Here is a 24,739-nt window from a genome sequence, read left to right as displayed (position 1 = left end):
GCAGAGCGCCCATGCGCACATCCTCTTCGTCCATTTCGCTTTTATGAGACAACACTGATTACATCTCTCCCGTAGTTCAGTTAAACAGTCCGACTACAACTTTGCCCATGGTGGTAATAGTTAAGGGCGCTGAATTACTGAAGTCATTGCCAACATAATTTGAGCATAATCCGTTGTGTTTGAAGGTTGAAACGAGGACTTCTCTGTTCTTCTCGTTCTTCTCTGCTGACTATCCATCTTAGCAGGGGTGACCACGGCTGGAGCCTGGCTCGACGGGAGTAAGAATAGTCACTGGTGCTATTTCTTATATCCCAGCCCTCTTTGCTGCGTAAACGTTGGGCTACAACGGTCAGAGGTTTTTTGCTGCGGCAAAAAGGTTTATTGCCAATGACACCGGACTTCGATTCAGTGTGACAAAAGCATTGTCAATGGGTTTCATTTCTGGTGATTGAGAATTAAACCGGTGAGTTAGCGCCAAAACGTGGCATGGAAATCTACAGGGTATACTGAAGATTGAAGTGTGGGTCACCAGGTCAACCAACAAGAACAGCTGACAACAAAGCATAGAGGATATCTGGGCTTCCCATGCACTGTTTCTGCCATTAACTTCAATATTAAACACATCATGGAAGTGATTAAGACAGAGAGAGTCCTAACCAAGTATTGAACATTGCAAGTTATGTAGAAAGTACCAAATTTCAACTGATTTGATGTGACCCGAATTTTGCTGAAGAAAATGTGTGATTTTATTACAATATTCTAATGATGTCAATTCCCCAATACATGGGTTTTTTGAGCTGGAGGCCCATAATATGTAAAAATAAACAATTGAATAATTGGAATAGTTACAAAACTGGGTCATGAATCTATAATCCATGGCAGTTTAACATTATTGATGGAATTATGGAAATAAATAAAACATTTCATGCTATTCTAATAAAGTGGCCTGGAGCTGTATGTTTAGTTTAACTGCACATTGGAGACTGGTCAAACGCAATCTGAAACTTCTGTGCCATCCTTGTTACATAGATTTTTGAAAATTAAGTACACTTAACTTGACTTATGCCTACTGGTTACTCCTAATAATGAAGAGGCTCAGTCAGATTTTAGGTGAGGGAAGGTCATGGAAAAGAAGTCAGGGTTTTATCATGTGTCTGGGTGTGCAACTCTGTATAATGCAGTTCAATCCTAACTAGCTACAATACAAAACCTTGGTGCGCTGCTCCTCGGCGTCCTGGAGCTCCTTCCGTAGCGTGTAGAGGTTGTTCAGGAGCTCCTGGTGCTGAGTGTGAGCGTGCTGCTTGTAATCCTCCATCTCCTGCCGACTCACCTCTTGCTCACCAGACGCAGTCGCCTCCTATGGAGACAAGCAGTACAGACTTTGTGATGGGCAACCTGCATTCAGAAGCTACAATCCAGTGCCACATATTCCAAATGACGTGGGGGCTTATTTATCGTCAGCTGGTAGAATCCCTTCTATGCTGCATCCCAAAACGCCTCCAAGTAACTACTGTCTATGTGGTATTACAATCCCTTTAAATGCCATGTTAATTTGAAAGCACCACCCTCTTTGAATTAATTCAGATTGATGCGCCACATATCAAGTATTGGCGGGAAGCACAGAGATAAGAAACTTTTCCACAGCAGAATTGGAAGTGTTTTTTACAAGAGGAGGAGGACAGTGCTTCAAAATAAGAATTAAACACATATGATGTTAACACTGCCAGATAACATACAGACACACTCAATTGCAACACAAATGAAACTATACTTCGTGGTCTGTATTATGTGCAATTTCGTGTTTCTTCCACTTGCACGCATTGTCTGAGATGTGCGTATATTAAAGCACATTTCGACGTTCAAGTGTATGTTCATAAATCCCACACTTCGCTCAGGAATGATCACACGCGCAGTTTACGCATAGATCTGTGCCTCAGAATGCATGATAAATCCGCTCAGGTCATTTGGAATATGTGGCACTGGATTGTAACTTCAGAGTTCAGGTTGCTCCTCACTGAGTACAGCATCATCAAGCTTTACAAACAACACATTATAAACATGAAGTCTCAGTTGTTCCTGAGGGGGACATGCAGCACATTGATCCTTTCTTGTTGTTGTTATAATTACATACACACTATGAATAAAGAGTTTTGTTGCACAGTGACATAAGCTTTTTTTAGCTTTATATCTTATTGGAAATGACTGATCAGACATCCTATCATCTGTGAATTATTATTTTTTTCATCGAGATTGCTTGGATTTGTTATCTGCCAAAATTGACTGTGTATGCACACGAAGATGTAAACAGACATACATTAGCATCCACATACAGTAGGGCCTATATAAGGATATATACTGTATGTATACACATACAGAATGTCAACATATAAATATAGTATATTAACAGTGAACAATATGAAACATGCTCAACTTTTCTTGAGTGTTCTAGCTCTTGAATGCGTGCTGTGAGCAGATCTTTCTCCCTCTGTAGTTTCCAGATGGTGTCTGAGCTGGGCCTCTGTTCCATTGCATTCTTAAGCGTCATCGTACGCTTGCGGTGGATCCTGGAGTCACTTTCAGCATTCATCAAGCTGTGTTTAAGCTTCTCAATCTGAAAGAGGGACATTGCAAATTTTATGTTTTTCATTTGAGAATTAGAACGAACAGTAGTTGATCAAAATAGAAATATGACAACTCCACTACGCTCACTAACTTGAAATATATATATTTTTTAAAGTTGTAGTTTACGTTAAAAGTTTATTATTCAAAGACAAACACATCCGAACAGGAAGTTGGCTCATATCTCAGCAACGCCTTGATGGATCTTAACGAAATTTCTTACACATGATCTCCAGTACACCCAGAGGGTACCTACCGACTTTGGTGCAAATCGGCCACTGGGTGGGTAAAGTTGGTGAAAATATGTTTTGGTCAACATAGTAGATGCCAAACAGGACGTTAGCTCATATCTAGATGGTTAACTGTATGTTGTGTATCCATGAAGGGCAGCATGTCCATGAAGGGAAACGCATGCATGAAGGGGCAAGGCATGCATGAAGGGCAACAAATGCAAAACGGGTAAGCATACTCCAGCATTTTCTGTGAGGAAATGCGATTTAGTTGTTATTAGTGTCATGTGTCTTTGTAAATCATATTATATTTCTCATTATTGTTATTCTCTCTTACACTGAGCTGCAGGTCTCGGTTTGCCATGAGTGCGCAGTTCTTCTCCTCGCTGAGTCTGGTGAGGTCATGCATGAGGCTGTAGTTCTCATCCTTCAGCTGTCGCGCCTCGTCCCAAACGCGGTCCCTCTCCTCGCGCAGACGCTGCACACGCTGCTGTTGCTTTTGTAGCTCCTTCTCCTGTACCTGAGGATAAATGTGTTGACATGTACATCACTAAACCATTTTAGATGTTTCATTTACAGTTTGTGCAAATGTTATTGTTTTTTATCATTCCTTCTCTTGGACCTGTCCATGGACATGTTTACATACACATAAGTAAGCCATTTGAGATCAGGTTTTTGGACTAATCTTTCAAAGTGCTCATGTAAACTGAATTCATGAACGATATTTTTTGCCTCGCTGCACACACTGCTGCTGCAGGTCCTTCTCCTGGATCTGTCGATGACTCCACATTAGAATGTCTTACATGCACATGATTTTGTTTTTATCATTCTTAATCCTGATAGGTATTCCAAGAACATAGTTATGTAATAAACCTCGCTAAGTTAACCTACAAGAAGTGGTAAACCTGCTAACAGATGGCCCACATGTGAAATTTAGTTAAGAAAAAGATGACTCCAGGCTTTTCTATTACATCAGTGATTCTGGAAAATTTGGCAAAACATGTCCCTCCTATAAAAGAGCAACAAAATAAATCCAGGGGTCTGTTACACAAATATACAGTTGTTTGAAAGGTTTAATTGTAATTTTATTATTTTTCATTGCTGCAAACCTGCCCACAACTCTGTAAAAACTGTTCTCCTGGGGACAGACATCATACTTTCATCTGACTAAAAGTAAAAAATATTCTCTGATGGAATTGAATAATATCACCAAGTCAAAAGTTCTACTTAAGTGCAAATAGTGAGTTTAAAACAATATTTACTAATAGTTTCTGTTTGCTCAAAATGTCACACATATTTGTCACCACGGTCAGATATATTTTTTAAAGACAATACATTCAGACATCTATAAGATCATCTTCCCTTTCAAACCTTAAGCTCTATTGTAAACTTCACCATCACTGAAGCTCCTGTAATTGTATTTTCTCTTACATTTTGGTTTGGTCTCCACAACCATTTGTTACCACCGTCACTTTTGTATAATATTATTACAGTATATTATATTACTGTTAACTAATATACATGTATACTTTTTGAGAAGAGGTATGATATCTAAAAAACGGGGGGAACAAAATGGCTAATGTGAACAAACTATGCATATCATGTAGAAGAGGAGTTTTTGTCACCTCCGTCAGATGTCACAACCATCAGGCTTTATGTCTGCTTGTTCCACAGGTGACTGAATCGTGCTGGTTAATAATTTACAACATTACTAGACATATTAGTGTTCATTGTAATAAAGATGTTTGTGTCACAAGTCTTATTTTCTCTCGCTGACTCATGGGCACCGGAGGAGGTGCGACAGGCAGCAATGCCCAGCAACCTGTACAATCCTGAAGTTCTGGCAAACCCAGTGACTACTGTGAATAGGCAGTTGGAGTCCAGGGAAGACTGGAGGACGTCCAGGAGAGACTGGATGACAGCAGGGAAAGACCGCACCGGGCGTGGGCGGCTAGTTACCCAACCCACTTCTCCCCCATTAGAGGGAAGCCCAACCTCAACTATGAAGAATCATAAGAAGCAACAGCCCATGGGCCCTCCGAGGGGTGGGATGGAAGATGGGCCCAACAGGACGGACCACACGGTGATGACGGCAATGGAAACGGATTTCGAGAATACCAGAGCTCCAGGAAACGAGGAGAAGATCCTCCGTCCGGAGGTGTGAATGTGGATGGGAGAAAGTGACCCAGTTCAGAGGCGTCTGGATCCACCAGGGGAGAGCGAAGTAAAACATTAAACATCCTTAAAGATCACACACACCCTGGTCACAGGCTCTTCACCATGCTACCATCTGGCAGGCGCTTTAGGACTCTGCGTGCCCGCACTACGAGAATGAAGGACAGTTTCTATCCTACTGCCATTAGACTTTTGAACTCAATACGTCACCTGCCCCCCCTCAATACTTCAGGACTATCGATACTGTGAGATGCACATGGATTTTTATGGATTTCTATATATTATTTATTTACTGATAATATATCTTTTATTTTGTGGGCATTTGTGGGTTGCTACTAAACATGATCTCACTATATTTATGTAGTGACAATAAAAGTCTACTCTAAAACTCTACTCTACTCTACTCTAAGTGTGGCCAAAAAGGCCAACAGCAACCTTGTACTGCGACAGCAGGTGAGACAAGAGGGACCAAAAGTCAGGACAAAAACCACAGTGCCAATGGACCCAACGTTGCTGGAGGCATGAGAGCGACAGAGGAAGAAGTCCCTGGTGGAGAACGTGCCCTCACGTGAGCCTGAAGACCCAGTCCTCACCACCTCACACCGAACAGAGCCAAATGCAGAGTCCAGGAAACCAGCAAGAAGAAATAAGATTAAGTGGCCAAAGTCAAGAGGCATGGCGAGCACTAGATGCTGACCTGATCAAGACCCTAGAGGGATCACTGCGTGGAGGGGCGGATACTAAGCTTAATCTGATTGGGGACATTATATTTCAGACGTGCAAGGACAGGTTTGGCGAGGACCACCCTAAGACTGAAGAAAGGCAACCCAAGCAGAGAAAGACGGGCTCAAAGCCTTGTGGGAGGAGGTCAGGAAAAGACTAGCTGGACTTCACAGAGCCGAACGCATTCGGAAGCGCAACAGGCAGAAGCAAAAAGAGCGAGCCAGTTTCTTCAAGGATCCCTTCAAGCATGCCAGACAGCTGCTGGAAGAGAAGAAGACTGGCAAGCTTGAAACCACCAGGGAGCAGTTGGAGAAGCACGTCAGAGAACAGTACAGCGATCCGCAAAGGAGCGTCCCCCTTGGAGCACCAGGATATGTACCCCAGCGTGCACAGCCAACAGCTGAGTTTAACATCATGCTTCCCAAGCTCAGCGAGGTCAGGCAAGTCGTGGAGAAGGCGAGGTCCTCTTCTGCACCAAGCCCAAATGGAGTCCCCTACAAGCTCTATAAGAACTGCCTCAAGGTACAAGAGCTGCTATGGTACCTAATGAAAACTGCCTGGAAGAGGAAAATCATTCCATCTGAGTGGCAAAGAGCGGTAGCAGTCTTCATCCCCAAGGAAATTAACTCCAAGGACATCAGCCAGTTCCGTAACATCGCCCTACTAAACGTGGAAGGGAAAATCTTCTCAGTTCTAGCCAGGAGAATGACCCGTTACCTGCTTGAGAATGGCTATACAGTGTAATCCGCTTATAGTTATCAGGTTCGTCCGAACCAATTTGAACACTATAAGCGGTTGATCTCTAAAACCAAATTTGTATTATTTCACTTTTTTTTGTCTATATCGGTCTGCCAAAAATGAGCGCTTGGAAAGACGAGGCTGAAATGCATTGCAAAGCATAGACCACGCACGGGTCGTCAGCTCTTATGATGTCAAATAAGTTTGTAAAGTTCCCAATTCGACAAAAACATTTTCTGGAGAGTTTCTGCATATTGTGATTCAGGTTATATGCATGCAAAAATGCAGCTAGACTGGGCATCTTAAAATTGCTACACCGATAAATAACAGACTGTTGCACAGCCTGCTGTACATTAGTAGCCTACAACGTGAAATGTATTGACAGTTTAAAAAGCCATGCATAGAACTGGTTGGAATTGGGGAAAGTCGCGCAGCGCTGTGCTTGCTGGCGTAGGAGAGAAGAGAAGGGCGAGGGGGAGTGAGAGGGACTGGGGGGAGACGCAGCTGTCTGTAAAGCTGGAGCAGTTTAAACACAAGGTAGCCTGAGGAAGGCCAAGCTTCGCCGAAACATCTCGTTGGCTCATTTTTTTTTGGTAATTTTTCATACGTCTCGAGGAGCATACGTTTTTCATTCCGAGAAAATGAGAGATATGATTCACGTGCTTGCTGCCGGTGTTAACTCGTTGGGCAATGTTGGCTAGCGAGACAAGCATGTGCACAGCCTCCTCACCAGAGAGGTTCTATGTAAACGTTGCGTCCCCACTCACTAGTCGAGCCATGCCTGCAGTTCACTGGGGTGCTATCAGGAGAGCGCAGCCCTGCAGCAGACGTCGAGAAAAGATTGCTGAAGTAAAAAATTTAATTGCTACACGTAGTTTTTCATTAATTTTTGCACATGTTTACATTCATAAAATTACCAAAATGAACATTATAAGCTGATTTCTTGATCACTGTAAACAAATTATTTAAACAGCATTTGTATAGGAATGATTCTGTCCCAAGCTTTTTGATCTATATAAGCGGTTGCTTACTATATCCGTGACCACTATAAGCGGATTCCACTGCATTGATACCAACTGTCAGAAAGCAGGGGTGCCAGGATTCCCTGGATGAGTAGAGCATTCCACAATGATCTGGGACCAGATTCAGAAGGCAAAGAGGGAGAAGACTGACCTGCACGTCATCTGGCTCGACCTTGCAAACGCGTATGGATCAGTCCCGCACCAACTACGCCATGGATTTCTTTCACATGCCCATCTGTGTCAAGACCCTGGTAGCAGAGTATTTCAAAAACCTGCAGATGTGCTTCTCCGCATAAAGTCTTACTACTGGGTGGCAGCGGCTTGAAGTCGGAATCGCAATGGGATGTGTGATTTCTCCAATACTATTTGTAGCAGCATTTGAGATCATTCTCATCGGTGCAAGACAAATGGTCAGAGGGATCAAACTGCCAAATGGTCAGAGGCTTCCCCCACTAAGGAGCTACATGGACGACGTCACCTTCCTCCTTCAGACAGCAGCATGTACAGTAAGACTGCTGAAGAGGATGGATGAGCTGATGTCATGGGTCCGAATGAAGATCAAGCCCTCGAAGTCTCGCAGCCTGTCACCTAGGAAAGGAGTCAGGAACGACTGCACCACCTTTGTTGTCGGAGGGGAGAAGATACCACTCCTGCGAGCAACCCATCAGAAGCCTGGGGAGGCAGTACACCACAGAACTATCTGATAAACAGATGGGGAAAACGTCATGATTTCTCAGAGGACGTGCTCAACTTCTTGGAAAAAATGAATGTCTTTGGGTGCGAGATAAAAGGTATCAACTGAAAGAAGAAAAATCCGCACTCACAAACTAAATCTCATTATTTATTTATATTACCACCATGACCAAAAGCAAACACGTTTCGGCTATCAAGCCTTCATCAGTGCGTGGTACCGCCATGAAAACCGTCATGAAACAGCTATGTGACGGCCTGGCGAGGATCGACCAAAGCCAACTCCCTGGGAAGTACAAGGTTTGGTGCTACCAGTTTACACTCTACCTGAGGGTAATGTGGCCCCTGAAAATGAGCGAGATCCCCTCATCAACCGTGACTAAGATGGATGGGAAAGCCAACTCATTCATCCGAAAGTGGTTGGGGTTGCCACGTTGCCTATCTGAAGCTGGCCTCTTCGGAAGAAATATGCTGCAACTACCACTGAAGTCACTACAGTTGGGCTACATGCAAGAGAAGACCAGTTTGGTCCTTGAGCTTCGGGAGTCCACTGACGAGTCAGTCAGGAAGGCTAACGCCAGGGTCCTGATTGGCCACAAGAAGAACACCCAGACCTAGGTCGACCAAGCTGTAAGTCGGCTGCAGCACAAGGAAATCATGGGCAGAGTGCAGGTAGGTAGAGCAGGCCTAGGATGGGGAGATGCACCAACATTCTGGTCCAAGGCCCACCGCAAGGAAATGAAGGAGATGGTGGTGGCGGAGGTGACGAGGATGGAGGAAGACCGCTACAAGATCAAGGCTGTGTCTCAGGGACGGCAGGAAAGCTGGACAATCTGGGAGGGAATCTCAAACAGGAACATCAGTTGGTCAGACAGGGTTCCCACGGGTCATGGAATTTCTGGAATATCATGGAATTTCATGAAAGTTTTTCCCCTCATGGAAAGTCATGGAATTTTACCATTTTGCATGCACAGTCATGGAATATCATGGAATTTTCTGAACTGTTGTGTTAAAAAGCAAAAACATTTTGTTTGGATATAACATTGTTTATTACTGGTTAAGTACAAAGCTTCACCAGAGGCGGTTTGGTTTCGCGCTGTAATTCTAGAATGCAATGAGCCCAATGAAGTCTGGCGATGGCTCAGCGTCCGCTCCAGGGGTGAAGATAATCTTCATTTTTCACACTTTCAAAAACTTTTTAACATCATTTCTTTTTACGGAAATGGTCATGGAAATTCATTTTTTTTAGTCTAGAAAGTCTTGGAAAATCATGGAATTTTATATCTGAATTAAGAGTGTGAACCCTGGTCAGACGTGTGGAAGATCCCACAGGCAAGACTCAGCTTTCTTATACGTTCAACCTATGACACGCTTCCCTGTCCTCGGAACCTCCACCAGTGGTTTGGAAATGAGGAATGCTGCGCACTCTGCAATGCTCCCAATGTAAGCCTCCAGCATATCTTGTCAGGCTGCAAAATCGCGCTATCACAAGGCCGCTACAGATGGCGCCACGAACAGGTCTTGAGAAAGCTAGCCGAAGTACTGGAGTAGAGCCCTGCACTCCCGCGGGACCCAAAGCAAAGCAGTGCAGCGCGGGACAAATAATGAAAGCTCATTGCGGGTGCGGGCGGGAGGGAGAGCGCACAGTGCGTGAGGGAGAGCGCACAGTGCGGGTGAGGGTGCGGGCGGGAGCGGTAATAAGCGGCAGTCCCGCAAACTAAAAACGTTTTTTAAAATGTAAAATAAAGTCATAAATTATCAGTCTATGTCTATCATTTATATATATCACAATGTGCTGGCTATTGTGTTTGGTTGCCTTTCTATTAATAAAAACATTTTGGAATATATTTGCGGATGTGTAATCTCGCATATCCGATTCTGTTCTGCTCTTCCGTGTTCTGGCTCTTCCGCTCTGCTCTCCGATCATGGCAGAAGAGCAGAGCTCCTCTAGTGAAACAACACATAATGCTTCAGAAGTAAGTGCTGGTCTAAAGAGAGGAACATTCACCGTGAAAAAATCGAAAGTTTTGAAATCAGATATTTGGAAGTCATTCTCACTCGTGTATGACGCAGAAGGAAATCAGCTGCCCTTTGCCTCTTGTGACAAGTGCCAAAAGGTTCTCACATACAGCGGGCACAAATCAGGTACATCGGGCCTGAATCGTCATGTCTGTACTGTTTTAAAAGGACAACAATTGTTGGAATTTAGAGGGAACAAAGCAAAAGTGTCTGAGGCTTTGAAGGAAAAGACGGTGGAGAAATGTGTTGATTTCGTTGCCGCGGACCTCCGTCCATATGACAGCATCGCTGGTCGTTGACTAGTTCAGTTAGCGCAACACTTAGTTGACACAGCAGCCAGCATAGGCACATTTGACGTGCGAGACATATTGCCCCATCCAACGACTGTGTCACGACATGTTGAAGAAAGGGCACTCAAATTTAGGAGAGCTGTCGTAGATGACATGGAAGAGACCATTGGGAAATACAGGTGTGCTGTTACAACTGATGTTTGGACTGAAACGTGTAGAAAAACATCTTTCCTCTCGGCCACTCTGCATTACATCAATTCAGACTACAAACTACAGTCCAGGGTGTTATTTTCTGCTCCGTTTGATGTGGGAACCTCCAAGACAGGAGAAAATATCCGTTCTCTTTTATTCCTGAATTTAAGAGCCTTCGGAATCGACTGCACAGTCTTGGGAGGAAAGATTGTGTTCGTGACAGACAGAGGTGCGAATATGGTGGCTTCCTTACGAGGAATCAAAAGGCTAAACTGCAGTGCCCATGTACTGAATTCAGTCCTGTCGCATGCCCTGTCCGCTGCTGTGATGAGCGAAGTCTCTGATGCAAGGCAGCGCTCGTCAGCTATTTTAAACAATCGGGGTTGCAAGTCAAGCTGACAAAGTCGCTCAAACAGTCAGTGGATACGAGATGGAATTAAACTGTGGATATGCTGGATTCTATCTCACAGCAGTATGACGAGGTCACAGCAGTTCTACTCGAAAATAACCAATACGACAAAATAAGCTGCATTAATAAACAGACCCTTACATCCCTGGGGCCTCATTTATCATCAGTTCGTAGAATGTCTTCTAAATTGTGTCTTAGGAGTGAAATTTAGAATGTTCGCAAGTACAGAAAAATCGGGATTTATCAAACGTGCGTTGGCTGCTCCTACGCACACGTCTGCATGATAAATCCCACACCTTCCAAATCACTGTGCACGCGCGCATTCGGGGTAATTAGCATCCCGAAACGCCTCCAAGTAACCATATATGGTATTAAAATATATTCTAAATGCCATGTTAATTCGAATGCGCCACCCTGTTCGGACACACATGAACACACGCGGACACACGTGCCAGTCGAAGCGCTGGCGGGAAGTGCGGAGATAGAACCATTTCTGTGGCAGAAGTGGAGGTGCTCTCGACAGGAGGAGGACCGTGTTTCAAAATAAGTAAAAGAAGGAGACACACATGAACGAAAACACTGTAAAATATCACACTGTCATACTCCATTGTCATTCAAAGCAAACTGTAGCTTGCACGGTCAATATTATTTGCAATTTCGTGTTTCTTCCACTCGCACGCATGGTCTGAGGTGTGCGTAGATTTAGGCACATTTCTACGTTCAAGTACATGTTCATAAATCCCACACTTTGCTCAGGAATGATAGCACGCACGCTTTACGCACAGATCTGTGCCTAAGAACGCTTGGTAAATGAGGTCCCTGGTGGCATTTCTCAAACCATTCAAAGACGCAACGAACGACCTGGAGTCTGACAATACGGCATTAAGTGCTGCGCTTGTTCTGCCATGGTCCGTGAAGTTAAGGGACCACTGTGAAGTGTCCAAGGCTGGCCCCCTACTCAGTGCCATCGCATCTGCGTGTGCGCAGCGCTTAGACGCACTGCTGTCTCCAAGTCACCTTGTCCCAAACGGAATTGACATGCTCTATAATGTAGTGACTTTCCTTGCTCCAAAGCTGCGTCATCTAAGGATGATCGATGCAAGTGAAAGACAGCACGTGATGGAAGCTGTAAAAGAAATGAGCGCAGACCTGTTGAATTAAACAGTTTTCTATTTGACATGCAAGCCTGCCCACATTTTTGGCAATGTTCTTTTTCTTATTCATACAAAACCGTGCGCGCTGGAGACTCACGCCCAACTAGTTTCGAAATATGCAGAGGTTTTAAATAGTGACGGCTTTGTAGCCAACTGTTGATTTTTTTGTTATATGAGGAGCGTCCGTCAACGCCATTCAGGGTCATGTTTTGTTATAACATAATGCTGGGTTAGCCAAATGTTTTGCTGAAAAATAAATATAAAATTTCCACTTGGACTTAAATGCTTGTCTACTATTTTCTCCTTCAAATGGTTATCTCATCATTATCATTAATATTACTAGTAGGCTAGTACTACTACTGCTACTACTATTATTATTCAATTATTAGACTATATCATATTGTTATTATTATAAACATTGGCAAAGGCAACAACCACTTTCTCCTACTGCTTAAAACGACGGAAAAGGTTCAGTTGCGCAATCCATCGCTCCTTTTATTCAGGAGATGCACCACGGGGGACAGGCCATGGCTAGCCCACTTAAATAATAATAATTCACTGATTCTTGAGAAAGTGGCTAAAACAGGTTGTAATGTTGACAGAAAAAAACAAAGTGAATTACAAAATGATATGGTATATCCTTGTTGACTAAGGTCTTGGCTTTTCAGAAATGCACAAGGCCAATCTCCCCATTTTGTATTTTTTTCAGAAATCAGGCTTTTCTCTGATCACACCTTGTTTTTTGTCAACACCGTCAGACACAATTAAAAGTAATTAAAATTGTATTGATTTGGTTGCATATGTATCTGGAGTTTTTAAGTGATTATGTGTATTTTTTGGTTCACACATATGCCTTTAAATGTTGAAAATTCACTTTTGTTCAATTTTAATACTGTTTCATGTGTTCTAATTTTAAAATATGTACCGTCATACGATGCTTACTTAACGCCTAAATAGAACAAACAATTTTTTGTAATTTCACAAATATTCCTGTAGGCTTAAATTGGCTATTACTTTGACAATTCAACAACTCCTAAGGAAAATGTTGTAAGCACATTCATTTAAAATGTCCAAAACTCCTTCTTACGGTGGTGACTTAAGAACTGACGGTGGTGACAGTAATCTGAGAATGGTGAAAGTGGCCTAATTTGTACCTGCATTTAGCAAAATAAATAGCCCTCTCAAGTCAATGACATCTTGCATAAACACTTTATGTTTGTGTGTGCACAGTATGTTTGTACATGTGTTTTTTCTTCATTAGTTAGATTCTCTAGGAAGTAGGCCACTGGTTCTTGAAAATGTGGCAAAAACAGGTTTTAAGTTGTTCAAATCCAAAATATAGAGGTGTATTATCATAGATGTAGGTCTTGGCTGTGCAGTGAATGTATTGCCCAAGCTCCCCATGTTTAACATTTTTCATAAAATGGGCTCTTTCTTGTTTTGTCAACAGCGGCAGACAGAATTAGAAGTAAAAACACATGTTTACTGTATTAAAGTGAATTACTTTAACAATTCAACATAACTGTAGATACTTATTGTATGCATATTCCTAAAACATGTCAAAAACATGTAAAACATGTGTTTTTTGGTGAACTCCATCAGATGTCACCACCGTCAGGTTTTCTGACAAAAAAAACTCCAAATGCACCTCAGTGGTGGCTAGAGTATCATTTTGGATTGCAATTATTACTAACATGCCTAGTAATGTTTCATTAACCATCACAATTTAGTAAAATATGGAACAAGATGATGAGCGGAACAAAATCTGACGGTGGTGACATCTGACGGTGTGAGACAAAAAAACACTCTTTTACATATTATGCATTGTTTGTTCACATTAGCCATTTCATTTTCGCTCTGTTTCTTGGGTGCTTCATACCTTTTCTGAGAAAGTATATATTAATTAACATTAATGTAATATAATACTATTAAAACATCCGACGGTGTTGACAGTTTATGGTTGGGACAGTACCAGTGTCCAAACAAATTAACAAATTGAGGACAAAATAGTAAACTTACAGGAGCTTCAGTGATGGTGAAGTATGCAGTAGACCTAAAGGTTTGAAAAGGGGTCCTCAGAAATGAAAATGACCTTGTGCATACCTGATTTTATTGTCTTTTAGAAGAAATCTGACGTTAGTGACCAATATGCTGGACACATTTTGAGCAATCAGAAAATAATACTAAATATTGTTTTACATGCACTGTGTGCACATCTGTAGAACCACTTTAATAGGGTCTTCCACATCATGGTGATATTGTTCAATTCTGTTAGTATTTTTTGTATTTTAAGTCAATTGAAATGATGATGCCAGTCCTTGGGACAGGCGTTTTTACAGGGTGTGGACAGGTTTATAGCCATGAAAAGTAATAAAATTACACTTAAATATTTCAAACAACTGTGTATTTGTGTAACAGACCCCTTGGCCATTACCTGGATTCATTTTGTTCGTGAAAATTTAGTTGATTTTCAACAGAATTAGTATTTTACTGCTGGGACATGTTTTTGCCAAACTTTCAAGAATCAGTGAATTATTAGGATTACATGTTACATTTTCAATATTCTGGATTCAGAAAAGGCAGGCTAATATTTTTTCCATTTCACTTGTTTGCATTTAAATCAATTGTAATGTGAGCTGTCGATTGCTATTATGGTCAAATGCACTCGTGGGGTGGGGCTCCATCATACGGTGTTTAAAATGAAATTTTATTTCATATGTGAATGTGATGAGTGGCATATAAGATTATGCACAATGTATTATTCTTAATATCCTCAGAAGATTTTGGTAGGTTAATTGGGTATTGCTATGATGGAGCTGTAGCCTATTGCAGCTCGTTCCACCACCTAACGTGTGTCATGCACTATACGGTTAAGAATCGGCCAGTAATGTGCTCAGCTAAGCACAGCGTGTTTAATTTCTCAAACTAATGACACAAATTGCTTTGAGGTCAACGTCGGAATCATGCAGGAATCGCGGGCGGGAGCGGGACAAACTATTACAGGTGCGGGCGGGAGCGGGACTGAAAATCATAATTCTTTGCGGGAGCGGGCGGGAGCGGGACTGAACACTGCGGGAGCGGCCGGGCGCGGGACTGGAAAATCTGTCCCGCGCAGGCCTCTATACTGGAGGAGTGCACACAGGATAGCAGAATACCATCGACGACAGAGGACCCCACCATCTTTGTCGCGGAAGGAGGGATCAGAAGCATCAGGCAAAGAGAAACATCAGGGCCCTTAAGTCCCGGCCAGGATTGGAGCATGAAGGTCGACTTGGACTGTTTCCCACAGAGATTACCACCACATCTCTCCAGCCAGACATAGTGTTGTGGTCCACAAAGGCAAGAGCAGTGGCCTTCATTGAGCTTACCGTGCCAATGGAGGAAGGGATCGAGGCTGCCTTCAAGCGAAAAAAGGCCAAGTACTCTGAGCTGGCGGCTGAGTGCCGGGAGGCGGGTTGGAAGACCACCATCTACCCAGTGGAGGTTGGATGCAGATGCTTTATGGGGTTGTCGACTATACGCCTCCTAAAGGACGTGGGAGTCACTGGAAGGAGGCTTAAGAAGGCAACAAAGGAACTGGCAGAGAAAGCGGAGAAAGGGAGCTTTTGGCTCTGGCTGTGGAGGGAGGACAGAAACTGGGGGAAGAACACCTAACCCCCAGACAGCAGCTGCAGGGAGCAGCAAGCCTGCGCATTTGGCACCTTTCACTCAGCACTGTTGCCGCCCCAGCAACCAACGCACCCAAGCACAGTTGCTAGGAAGGGGTTAAAGCTAGCAGCCAACGAACACCAAATAGCTCAACTGCCTCACAAACAACCCGTCAGTAAGCATTCGGCGCACTCAGCACTGTTGCCGTCCCAGCAACCAACGCACTTGAGCATAGCTGCTAGGAAGGGGTTAAAGCCAGCAGCCAACGAACACCAAACAGCTCAACTGTCTCACAAACTAGCAAACAACTAGCCAGATGATGCACTTTTTTTTGTAAAACTCACTTGTTTACCACCACACAATGCTTAACACCATCTAAAGCATTTTTTTTATCTTGGTCTCATCAGATCACATGACATGGTTCCAGTGATCCATATCCTTGGTCTACTCATCTCTATTGAGACCAAGATAAACATATTTGCTTTAGATGGCGTCAAGCATATGTGGTGGTAAACAAGTGAGTTTTACAAAAAAAAGTGCATCATCTGGCTAGTCAACCATGGTTGTGGGACTGAAATGGTTTGGGGATGTATGGATGGCGTCAACATTGGAAATCTGAATTACACCTAAAGAAGCATGCATGTCAACATGCACTGTGACTACAGAAGCAGATCATGATACTCTCCATAGGATTTCATTCAAAACTCACACCCATCTATTTAAGCCAGGTGCAGACTCAAATTGTACAATTTCAATGTAATGAAAGGTTGAAACACACACCGATGACCTCCCTTTTAATCTCTTTTCATTTTGAAATGAAAAAATGAATGTAGTTGCTGCCAAAGGTGGTTCTACAAAGTATTAAGCAAAGGCTGTGAATACTTTTGTAAATATGATTTTTTTTTATTTTTTTTTATAAATTTTCAAAACTGTCAAGACAACTTTTGTTCACATGGTCATAATGGAATAATTTGTGTAGGATTTTGACAACAGAGATTCATTTGTAGCATTTGGAATAAGATAATAAAATGTGGAAAAAGTGAAGCGCTGTGACTACTTTCCGGATTGACTGTAGCCTATAGCGTCGGCTACAGACCCTACTCTAAAATAGCCTAAATGAATCGCAAAAAAAACCATTTAATCAGTTTTACCACATATTTAGCCTCCTAGTAAATGAAATAGGACACACAGGAGTAATATGCAATAAGGGTTGTTGCAATTTTCTTATGAATAGCGCTCGCAAGCGATGGGTCTCTCATTGACGTTCTATTTAACAGTGACGTCAGTGGGATTTACGAATATAGGGGACAGCAGGCTTCTATAAAACACTGTTCAACGGACTTGAAGTATCTGCAATTAATCTGCGAGAATACTTCTGCCCCAAATTTCCAGAAGTGTACCTTAGCAAAACTGAGAACAAGCGCTGATAGGCCAACGACCCCTTGCTCGTTACGCTTGACTGTTAATCAAAATAATTCTAACTTGCAATCAACCCAACTAACAATGCTTATTGATCATTTAAACATTTTAGTAGCTCTCGAAAATAAACGGTCGGCCTTACCGTGCCCTAAGTATGCAGCCGACCCGTGTTCGATTCCTTTACCGTTCCTTCCCCACAGCCCTTATAGAACAGCCTTGCCACTTGCTATTAAGCCCCATTGTACCGGGTTTTTTGGCTGCAGTTTCAATGAGTTCTCAACTAGTCGCGCATCGGAGACCAGAATGAATAGAACCCAATGGAGCTAGATAATAAAAATCTTAATTTTCACCTAGGTCTCTTCAACAGGGCTCAGATTTGAATGTTGTTCTGGACACTTCAATAAGGGTTTTACATCAAAAGTTTAACAAAAAAGCATATGTCCGTTTTTTTTTACAGGGGGAGTTTTTGTTGCCCACTACTCGCTAGCATTTTGGTAAGTATGTGACGTCATAGACACTTAAAATCACTTTTTAGGACTCAAAAAATCTAAAACTGAGCCGTGGGTATTTTATATACATACCCTTTCGAAAACAATATTCGAATTATATATTGAGATAAATATATTGAGATAAAGGCAACATGAGGGGTCTTGCTTCATAGGACTCCATTCATTCTGGTCTCCGGCCACCATGTGGATAAGGGTGGAACCGCAACTAGAGGTCTAAATTTCCCTCGTTCAGAAACTGGAAATGCACCGTGAAACCAACCAGTGGCGTATCTGGACCTATACAATCTGTGCCTTCCCCGTCTCTCTCTCCCCACTCTCTTCTTGTCACCATCTTCACAATAGTTTCATAAATAAAGTAACAAGGCCGACAAGCGAACAACAGATGCGTCCAACTATGCTTGTGGTTCTCAACCATTTTTGCCCAACTGTCAAGGCAATTTATCAATAAGCCTCACAAGTACATGTATATGCCTGGATTTTAAAAGGTATCATGGGATTTCAAATAGATCAACTAAATTCCAAATTACCAGACATTATTAGTATTCAGGGCTGTAGGGCCAAAACAAAACAAAAATCCCCTCACCAGCCAAAATGGCCAGTAAATGTTAATCTAGCCAAACACAGGTAAGTTGTTCTTTACTTGTCTACTAGCCAAACTGACATTTCACCAGTATTTGCCCAGTTGACTGTTAATCTAGAGCCCAGTGATATGAACCATTAGGCCTACTATCACGCCATTTCACCATCAGGTGCAGGAAAGACTAGAAACATCGATAAATACATAAAAGCGTTTGGGGGGGTCATTGTCTTTATCATGGCAGCTTTTTCAAGTCAAGGCACAAAGCAGTCTCATCCAAACGTGAAAAAACCAACCAGGGGTCTTAAGGTAGGCCTACTGTCTACAGCAGGGTTTCCCAAACTGTGGTGCGTGACCCCTGGGGGTGCGGGGCCTGCCATAAGGGGGTGTGCGAGCTAAATAGAGAAATGGTGGATATGTGAGTTTTTATCCAGCATTAATGAACATGAAATCGTTTTTAATTGTATGGTGAATTGTATGCTGGAAGGGTCCATCTGAAGTGTAGTTTAACTCCTAGACTATTGGAAAAGAGGATTCCCCAAAACAACTGTGCATAATTTGCTGTGAATGTGCAGTGAATCATACTTGCATGGCCATCAGCACACCAAAATATTTGCCTAGGGGGTGCGCGAACCACAAGGGGGTGCGCAGGGGAATACGTTTGGGAACCGCTGGTCTACAGCATTTGAAATACTGTCAGTCGTGCGCGCTGTGAAATGAAAGTCAATCAGAAGGGAGCGAAACGCAGGTGGGCGCAATACCGTCCTATGTTTCTCAAGGCCGGGGCTTGCTACGCTTCTCCCTCACCCACCTCAAACCATGCGGCCGGCGGTCAGCCACGTCTGACAGACCCGGCAGACCAGGCGAGATAGCAAACGGCAAACGATCGTTTGCACACATTAACCTCTCAAAATCACAACACAGTGTCTACATGGATTAAATGTGATTGCGTGTTGGTCCTAGATAACATTTAAGCCCCGTTATATCGTTATATTATTATAGAAGTACTAAAAGAAATAGCTTGTTTGTTGCTGCCTGGTTGTGGTATGCTAACAAATGCTGACTGTAGCTTACACAGTCAGCTAAAAACATCGAGTGATCAAATGACAATGTGGGGAAACCTATTTATGTCAAAGAAGTTCGTAGTGCATTTTTACACCAATCCATGATAGTCATGGTATTTATAAGGACCTATGCTCTTTAAATTAAGCAACAACTTTGATGTTTGGAAATCACAGAAATCGCTGCCATGTTTCTCTGAAAATTTTGGCCTGGCCAAAGGCAAAGCTTAATCAGAGATATTGTTGTTAAGGGCTGAACTGACTGTGCCGCCCTGTGGACACAGAGGGAATTACAATTCAGAAACGCATCACGGGCGGGCGGGCGGGCGGGCGGGCGGACGGACGGCCCAACGGACGGACCAACGGACAGACAAAGCCTCTTATACACCAATCCGAGAAGCGATTTATGGGCACCTCCGTCGTTCGCTGCCGCCATTGCTGAAGTGCCGTTCTATTCATTAAACCCGTTATGGCATCTATAAATAGTTGCTGCGCTTATAAATTCTGGTGACTGAGACCATCGAAATGACAGCCTGAATTAAGTTTTGAATAAAGTTTCATGGATAGACGATGTCAGACAATGGCCACAGGTGATTGATGAAGCCATATCATGAACTGGTAGAATGTATAAATTAATGAAACATGTAATTTAAGAAGGACATGTAAAGCTATACTGAATAGACCTAGCTATGTGCGGGCTAACTGGCATCTCTCCAAAACGAGTTTGTTAATAATTCTGGTTTCACTTGAAAAAGTTCAAAAATGCCTTCTTTTCAACCCCAAGACCTCAATGATCTACCAGCGAAATGTTAAGTAATTTGGGCTTGTTAAATGGTTGTGTGAATTGTTTGTTGTCAACATTACATGTCCGGATTTAGCTAGCAAACCGGCGCTAGCCTTGTGTTAAGTTTACCACAGGTTGGCTAGTAGTTAGCCGCTAGCTCGCCTGGGACAGTCGATGTATTTATTTATACAATTTATAGACTTTCAAAGCTCCTAAATGTCTCGTTTTCAATGGCATGGATTTTCTTTTAACAGCCACTAATGTAGGTATATTAAATTAGTTCTAGTTGGCTACTATTGGCTTATAAAATCACGGACTACTCCACTGTCCAGCTACGAGTGTGGTCAGGAAGCACTTCAGTAATGGCGGCCGTTCTACTTTGGTTATTTCCTCGGATCGGTGTATAGAGATGCGTGGGACGCATCTAAAAAAGACCAACTAAATAAATAAAGTGTCAGCCCCAAAATATATTTGGGTTGTTTTAAAGGGATGGGAAACTACCGTTTGAATGCAACAGAGCGATTAGGCAAGAATTTCAAAGGTTACACCATTTTCAAGTCTCCTATAGAGATGCGTGGGAAATGGCGCCGCTCTACTTCTTTTTTCTGCCTCAAAACTGGCTCATGTCCTGCCCCCGCCATAGTTTCACTTATGAATCGAACGTACGGCATCCCCTATATTTAGATGCGTAGTTTCAACAGATTTGAACCTGCTGTTGCTTGGCAGCGTCCTCCAAGGCTGCAATGTGCTTCTTGGCCTCCTGGTGGCGCCGGCACTCCTCCTCCTTCTGCTTCTGCAGCCGCCTCACCTCACTCATCAAGTACTCCGTCAAGCCAGACTCGCCCACCGTATCTGGGAGACGTAATCAGAAAACATATCACAGCATAGAGACAGACTACTGTGTTTTAAAGCTGTGGTGAGGTTGTGGGTTTTTCTAGGTCTAGATATTGGTCAGGCCAGACTCACCCACTGTATCTGAGACAGGGTTCCCACTCTAATTGAGATATAAAATTCCATGATTTTCCATGACTTTCTAGACTCAAAAAGCTGAATTTCCATGACCATTTCCGTAACAAAAAATTATGTTAAAAAGTTTTTGAAAGTGTGAAAAATGAAGATTATCTTCACCCCTAGAGCAGACGCTGAGCCATCGCCAGACTTCAATGGGCTCATTGCATTCTAGAATGTTGCACATTACAACGCGAAACCAAACCGCCTCTGGTGAATAAACAATGTCATATCCAAACAAAACAGTTGTTGCTTTAACACAACTGTTCAGACAATTCCATGATAATCCCTGACTGTGCATTGAAAATGGTCTAATTCTATGACTTTCCATGCCTGGAAAAACTTTTATGGAATTCCATGATATTCCAGAAATTCCTTGACCCGTGGGAACCCTGCTGGGAGATGTAATCAGAAAAAATATTGACATTTCCACAATTCACCCGCAGGAGACCCTGATTGCAGAGAATGGTTGGCCAGTTATTCTGCTAATTCCTAACTTTAACGCCAGCTTTAACCCGTTAAGGCAAAGTGTTATAAATTTGCTATTACCAGAATGGCAATGACCAAGTCGTAGTGCATTACTAAAGGCCCTGTGTGTGGTACTATGGTAGTTAACTTTTCAATGACTATTACACCATGTCACTGGAGGTACGGCATGCATTAAGGGACGACAGGGTATAACTGCTGCATAAACAATCCACATCACCCTACGGGTGGTTGTCATAAATTGCTGAAAAAAGGTGTTTAAAAAAAAAAACTTGAATTTAAGTCATGGAATTAATTAGGTCGTAGGCTAGCAACTCTTAAATTTAAGAATATATATAAGTTCCTTTGATTGTTTTACTGAAATTTATATTTATTTACATTAGTGACAGAAACCATCAATGTGTGACATGAACATTATTGTGTATTAAATTATAAAGGGACATCATGTGATAATGTAAGCTTATTTATCGTGATTGTTATTACTTTTATATGTATAGCATTGTTATGTGCAATGTTATGTTACATTTTCTATTATTTTGCTTTATCAACACACACTGACACACATTTTCTCAAAATCCTCCAATAGATTTCAAATGAAACTGGGAATACTTTGTTGAAATATACCAAAATACTTGAAATATTAGTATTAGTAATATTAGTAGTTAGTGGGCAAAAAACATTACATATTAAATTCTTGAATTTATGAGTACATGACAATGTCTTGTATCTTGAACACTCACCGACTAGTATGGAGAAGACCCGTGCCGGCTCCTTCCCAGTGATCTTCTGGTAGAGTTGAGGATAGTCCAGCTCCAGACTCTCCAAGAACGCCACATAGCCCTTCATGCCCGTCCTCTGGAGAATGTCCAGCAACACACCTGCAACACGCCAACAACAAATTCAGCGTGTAGCTACAGTATCTGCTATATTAGGCGTAACACATTGTTTGTGCCAAAAAAGAAAAAGAAAAAGAAAAAAAACAACAATAATCAATGTACGATGAGCGTTATCTGATGAAAAACATATTTGAGTCAGCCAAAATGCCTAGTAGGTAAGAGCTGCCTAGCACACACTCACTATTTGGTCAATGTGGCTAGTAAGTTGGTCTTTTCTACCAGCCAAAATGAAATTTCACCAGCATTTGGCCGGTTGGCTGGCTGGCTTAGAGCCCTGGTTGTATGCACCTGTATAATATTGGTACAACACATGAATTCCGCCATGGTAGGATGATAAGGGACATACTTACTTACTTACTTACAGCAGGGCCTCTTTCTTTCCTGTTTGTGCTTTTTTTTTGTTTTCTCATCAACATATTTGAGTTGGCAAAGCTCAAGACAGGTAGCATAACAAATAAATGTGTCATCCCGACTTATCTTCAGACAAGACTTTGATTGTTTTATTGATGTTTTTTGATTACTCATTCCTTGACAAACTGAGCGCATTTGACTGGACAAATCTCAAGATAAGAAGATGACAAAACAAGAAAAAAGTGCACGTCATACCAACTTTTCGTTTTCGAATGACGAGACTGGGATCGTTGTAGATCTGCTCTTCGTCCTCACTACTGAGGACGCGGCACTGGCGCAGGTACGGCGTGATGCGTGTGGGATCGATGGTCCTGATGAGTAGAAGCCTGTAGTCCTCAAGCTGACACCAGCAGTCGTCGTCCAGGTCCAAAACATTACTGTCACTCATTCTCAGCCCAAACTCAAAACTCTTTTCTGACAGGATACACCAATGGATGGATGGATGAATGGGGGGTAATGAATGATATCCCTTTATGCGAATTCAGCATGTGATGATCACAAGAATGCATGCCAGCTTTAGCCTCAGAAAAAGGAAGTGTCAGGTTTTTTTATTGGGTAAGAGTGGACTTCCCTTTAAATAGTTATTTCTGTTTTTGCATTTCCTCTTGAAAGTCAGACTGTGAAAGTTTTAACAATGCAACTGCAATGGAGACCCTGCTTCACTTCCTTCTTTCACAACACCATACGCTGGGTCAAAATTGTAAGTCATAGTAAGACAAGTTTCATTCAAAAGAGTATTGAATAAATATTCTAACTCACAAACCCTTAAACTTAAATCACATTACAGGCTAAGCACATTAGGCCTACAAAAAACAATGTGATTTCCTTTCAAGGGCAATTACAAAAACACTACAAAGGTTGATTTGTTTTTTGCACCACCCCACCCAGTTGGGGCCTGTATTTCAGGTCTCCCATCTAACACATCCATGTCATATGATGAAGGTACGATGCAAGGTTTTAGAGGACTTATTTGAGCAAGCACTACACTTTGAAACACAATTCAAATAGCGCAAACGTATGTGTTTGGAAGAGCATTTTTGGGCATGGCATTTTAAAAGATTGGATGGATTGCTTTCAGACCAATCTGTTCCACAGATGACCAATTATAGGCCTATTTTTGTATTCGATAAATTGTTTGGCTTACTTTGACTTTCGAGGTGTCTGTATACAACTGTTCTAGCTTCCTCTGCACTCAATTGCAAGCTTAACATGCCAATCACATATAACAGGTCTTCTGAAAAGGGTTCAAAAGTGTTACAGTATGCATTGAGTTCACAAAAAAACGTTCTGTATGAAAAGTTAAGACTGGGGCTTGCCCACACCTCAAACTCCATGCCTCCACGCTGGTTGGCGTGCTCTAGATCCTAACACCTTAGTTTAGGGAACAGGTAGATATCACACACGGTCAGTGGCAGGCCTGCACCTGTCACATCTATTCTTACGCCTTTCTGCTACATACTTCTTCATTGCTGGTTCCAGGGAGCCAGTTTTTTTTTTCCTGGTCTTTGCCTGGTTAGATTTGCCTTGTAAGACCAGGGATGCGCAGTATTGCTATTACATCTAATTGAAATACATTTTGAAATACAAAATAATATTTGATATTTGTATTTCATGTAAGCGAGATACATGTATTTGTATTTTCTACCAAAATACTTTCCCCAAATATTTTGAGTGCTGTA

The 24,739-nt window shown here is 42.3% G+C and overlaps 1 protein-coding gene across 1 annotated transcript in view; it reads right to left on the bottom strand.

The window, feature by feature from the left end:
* card9 (caspase recruitment domain family, member 9) overlaps window positions 1–23,575 on the bottom strand; it is a 62,085-nt gene extending 38,510 nt beyond the window's left edge. Inside the window, exons 1-6 of the mRNA XM_063187485.1 lie at window positions 23,256–23,575; window positions 22,494–22,631; window positions 20,969–21,111; window positions 3,187–3,369; window positions 2,423–2,611; window positions 1,211–1,336 (exon numbers count right to left, since the gene is read on the bottom strand). Of these exons, the coding sequence (XP_063043555.1) occupies window positions 1,211–1,336; window positions 2,423–2,611; window positions 3,187–3,369; window positions 20,969–21,111; window positions 22,494–22,631; window positions 23,256–23,448 (972 nt within the window). The 5' untranslated portion in view covers window positions 23,449–23,575. The remainder of the gene's footprint in view (window positions 1–1,210; window positions 1,337–2,422; window positions 2,612–3,186; window positions 3,370–20,968; window positions 21,112–22,493; window positions 22,632–23,255) is intronic.
* Between the last annotated feature and the right edge of the window lie 1,164 nt (window positions 23,576–24,739).

This window comes from Engraulis encrasicolus, chromosome 21, assembly GCF_034702125.1.
Source record: "Engraulis encrasicolus isolate BLACKSEA-1 chromosome 21, IST_EnEncr_1.0, whole genome shotgun sequence".
Classification (NCBI taxonomy): domain Eukaryota; kingdom Metazoa; phylum Chordata; class Actinopteri; order Clupeiformes; family Engraulidae; genus Engraulis; species Engraulis encrasicolus.
This window is presented reverse-complemented; position numbering and strand designations above follow the sequence as displayed.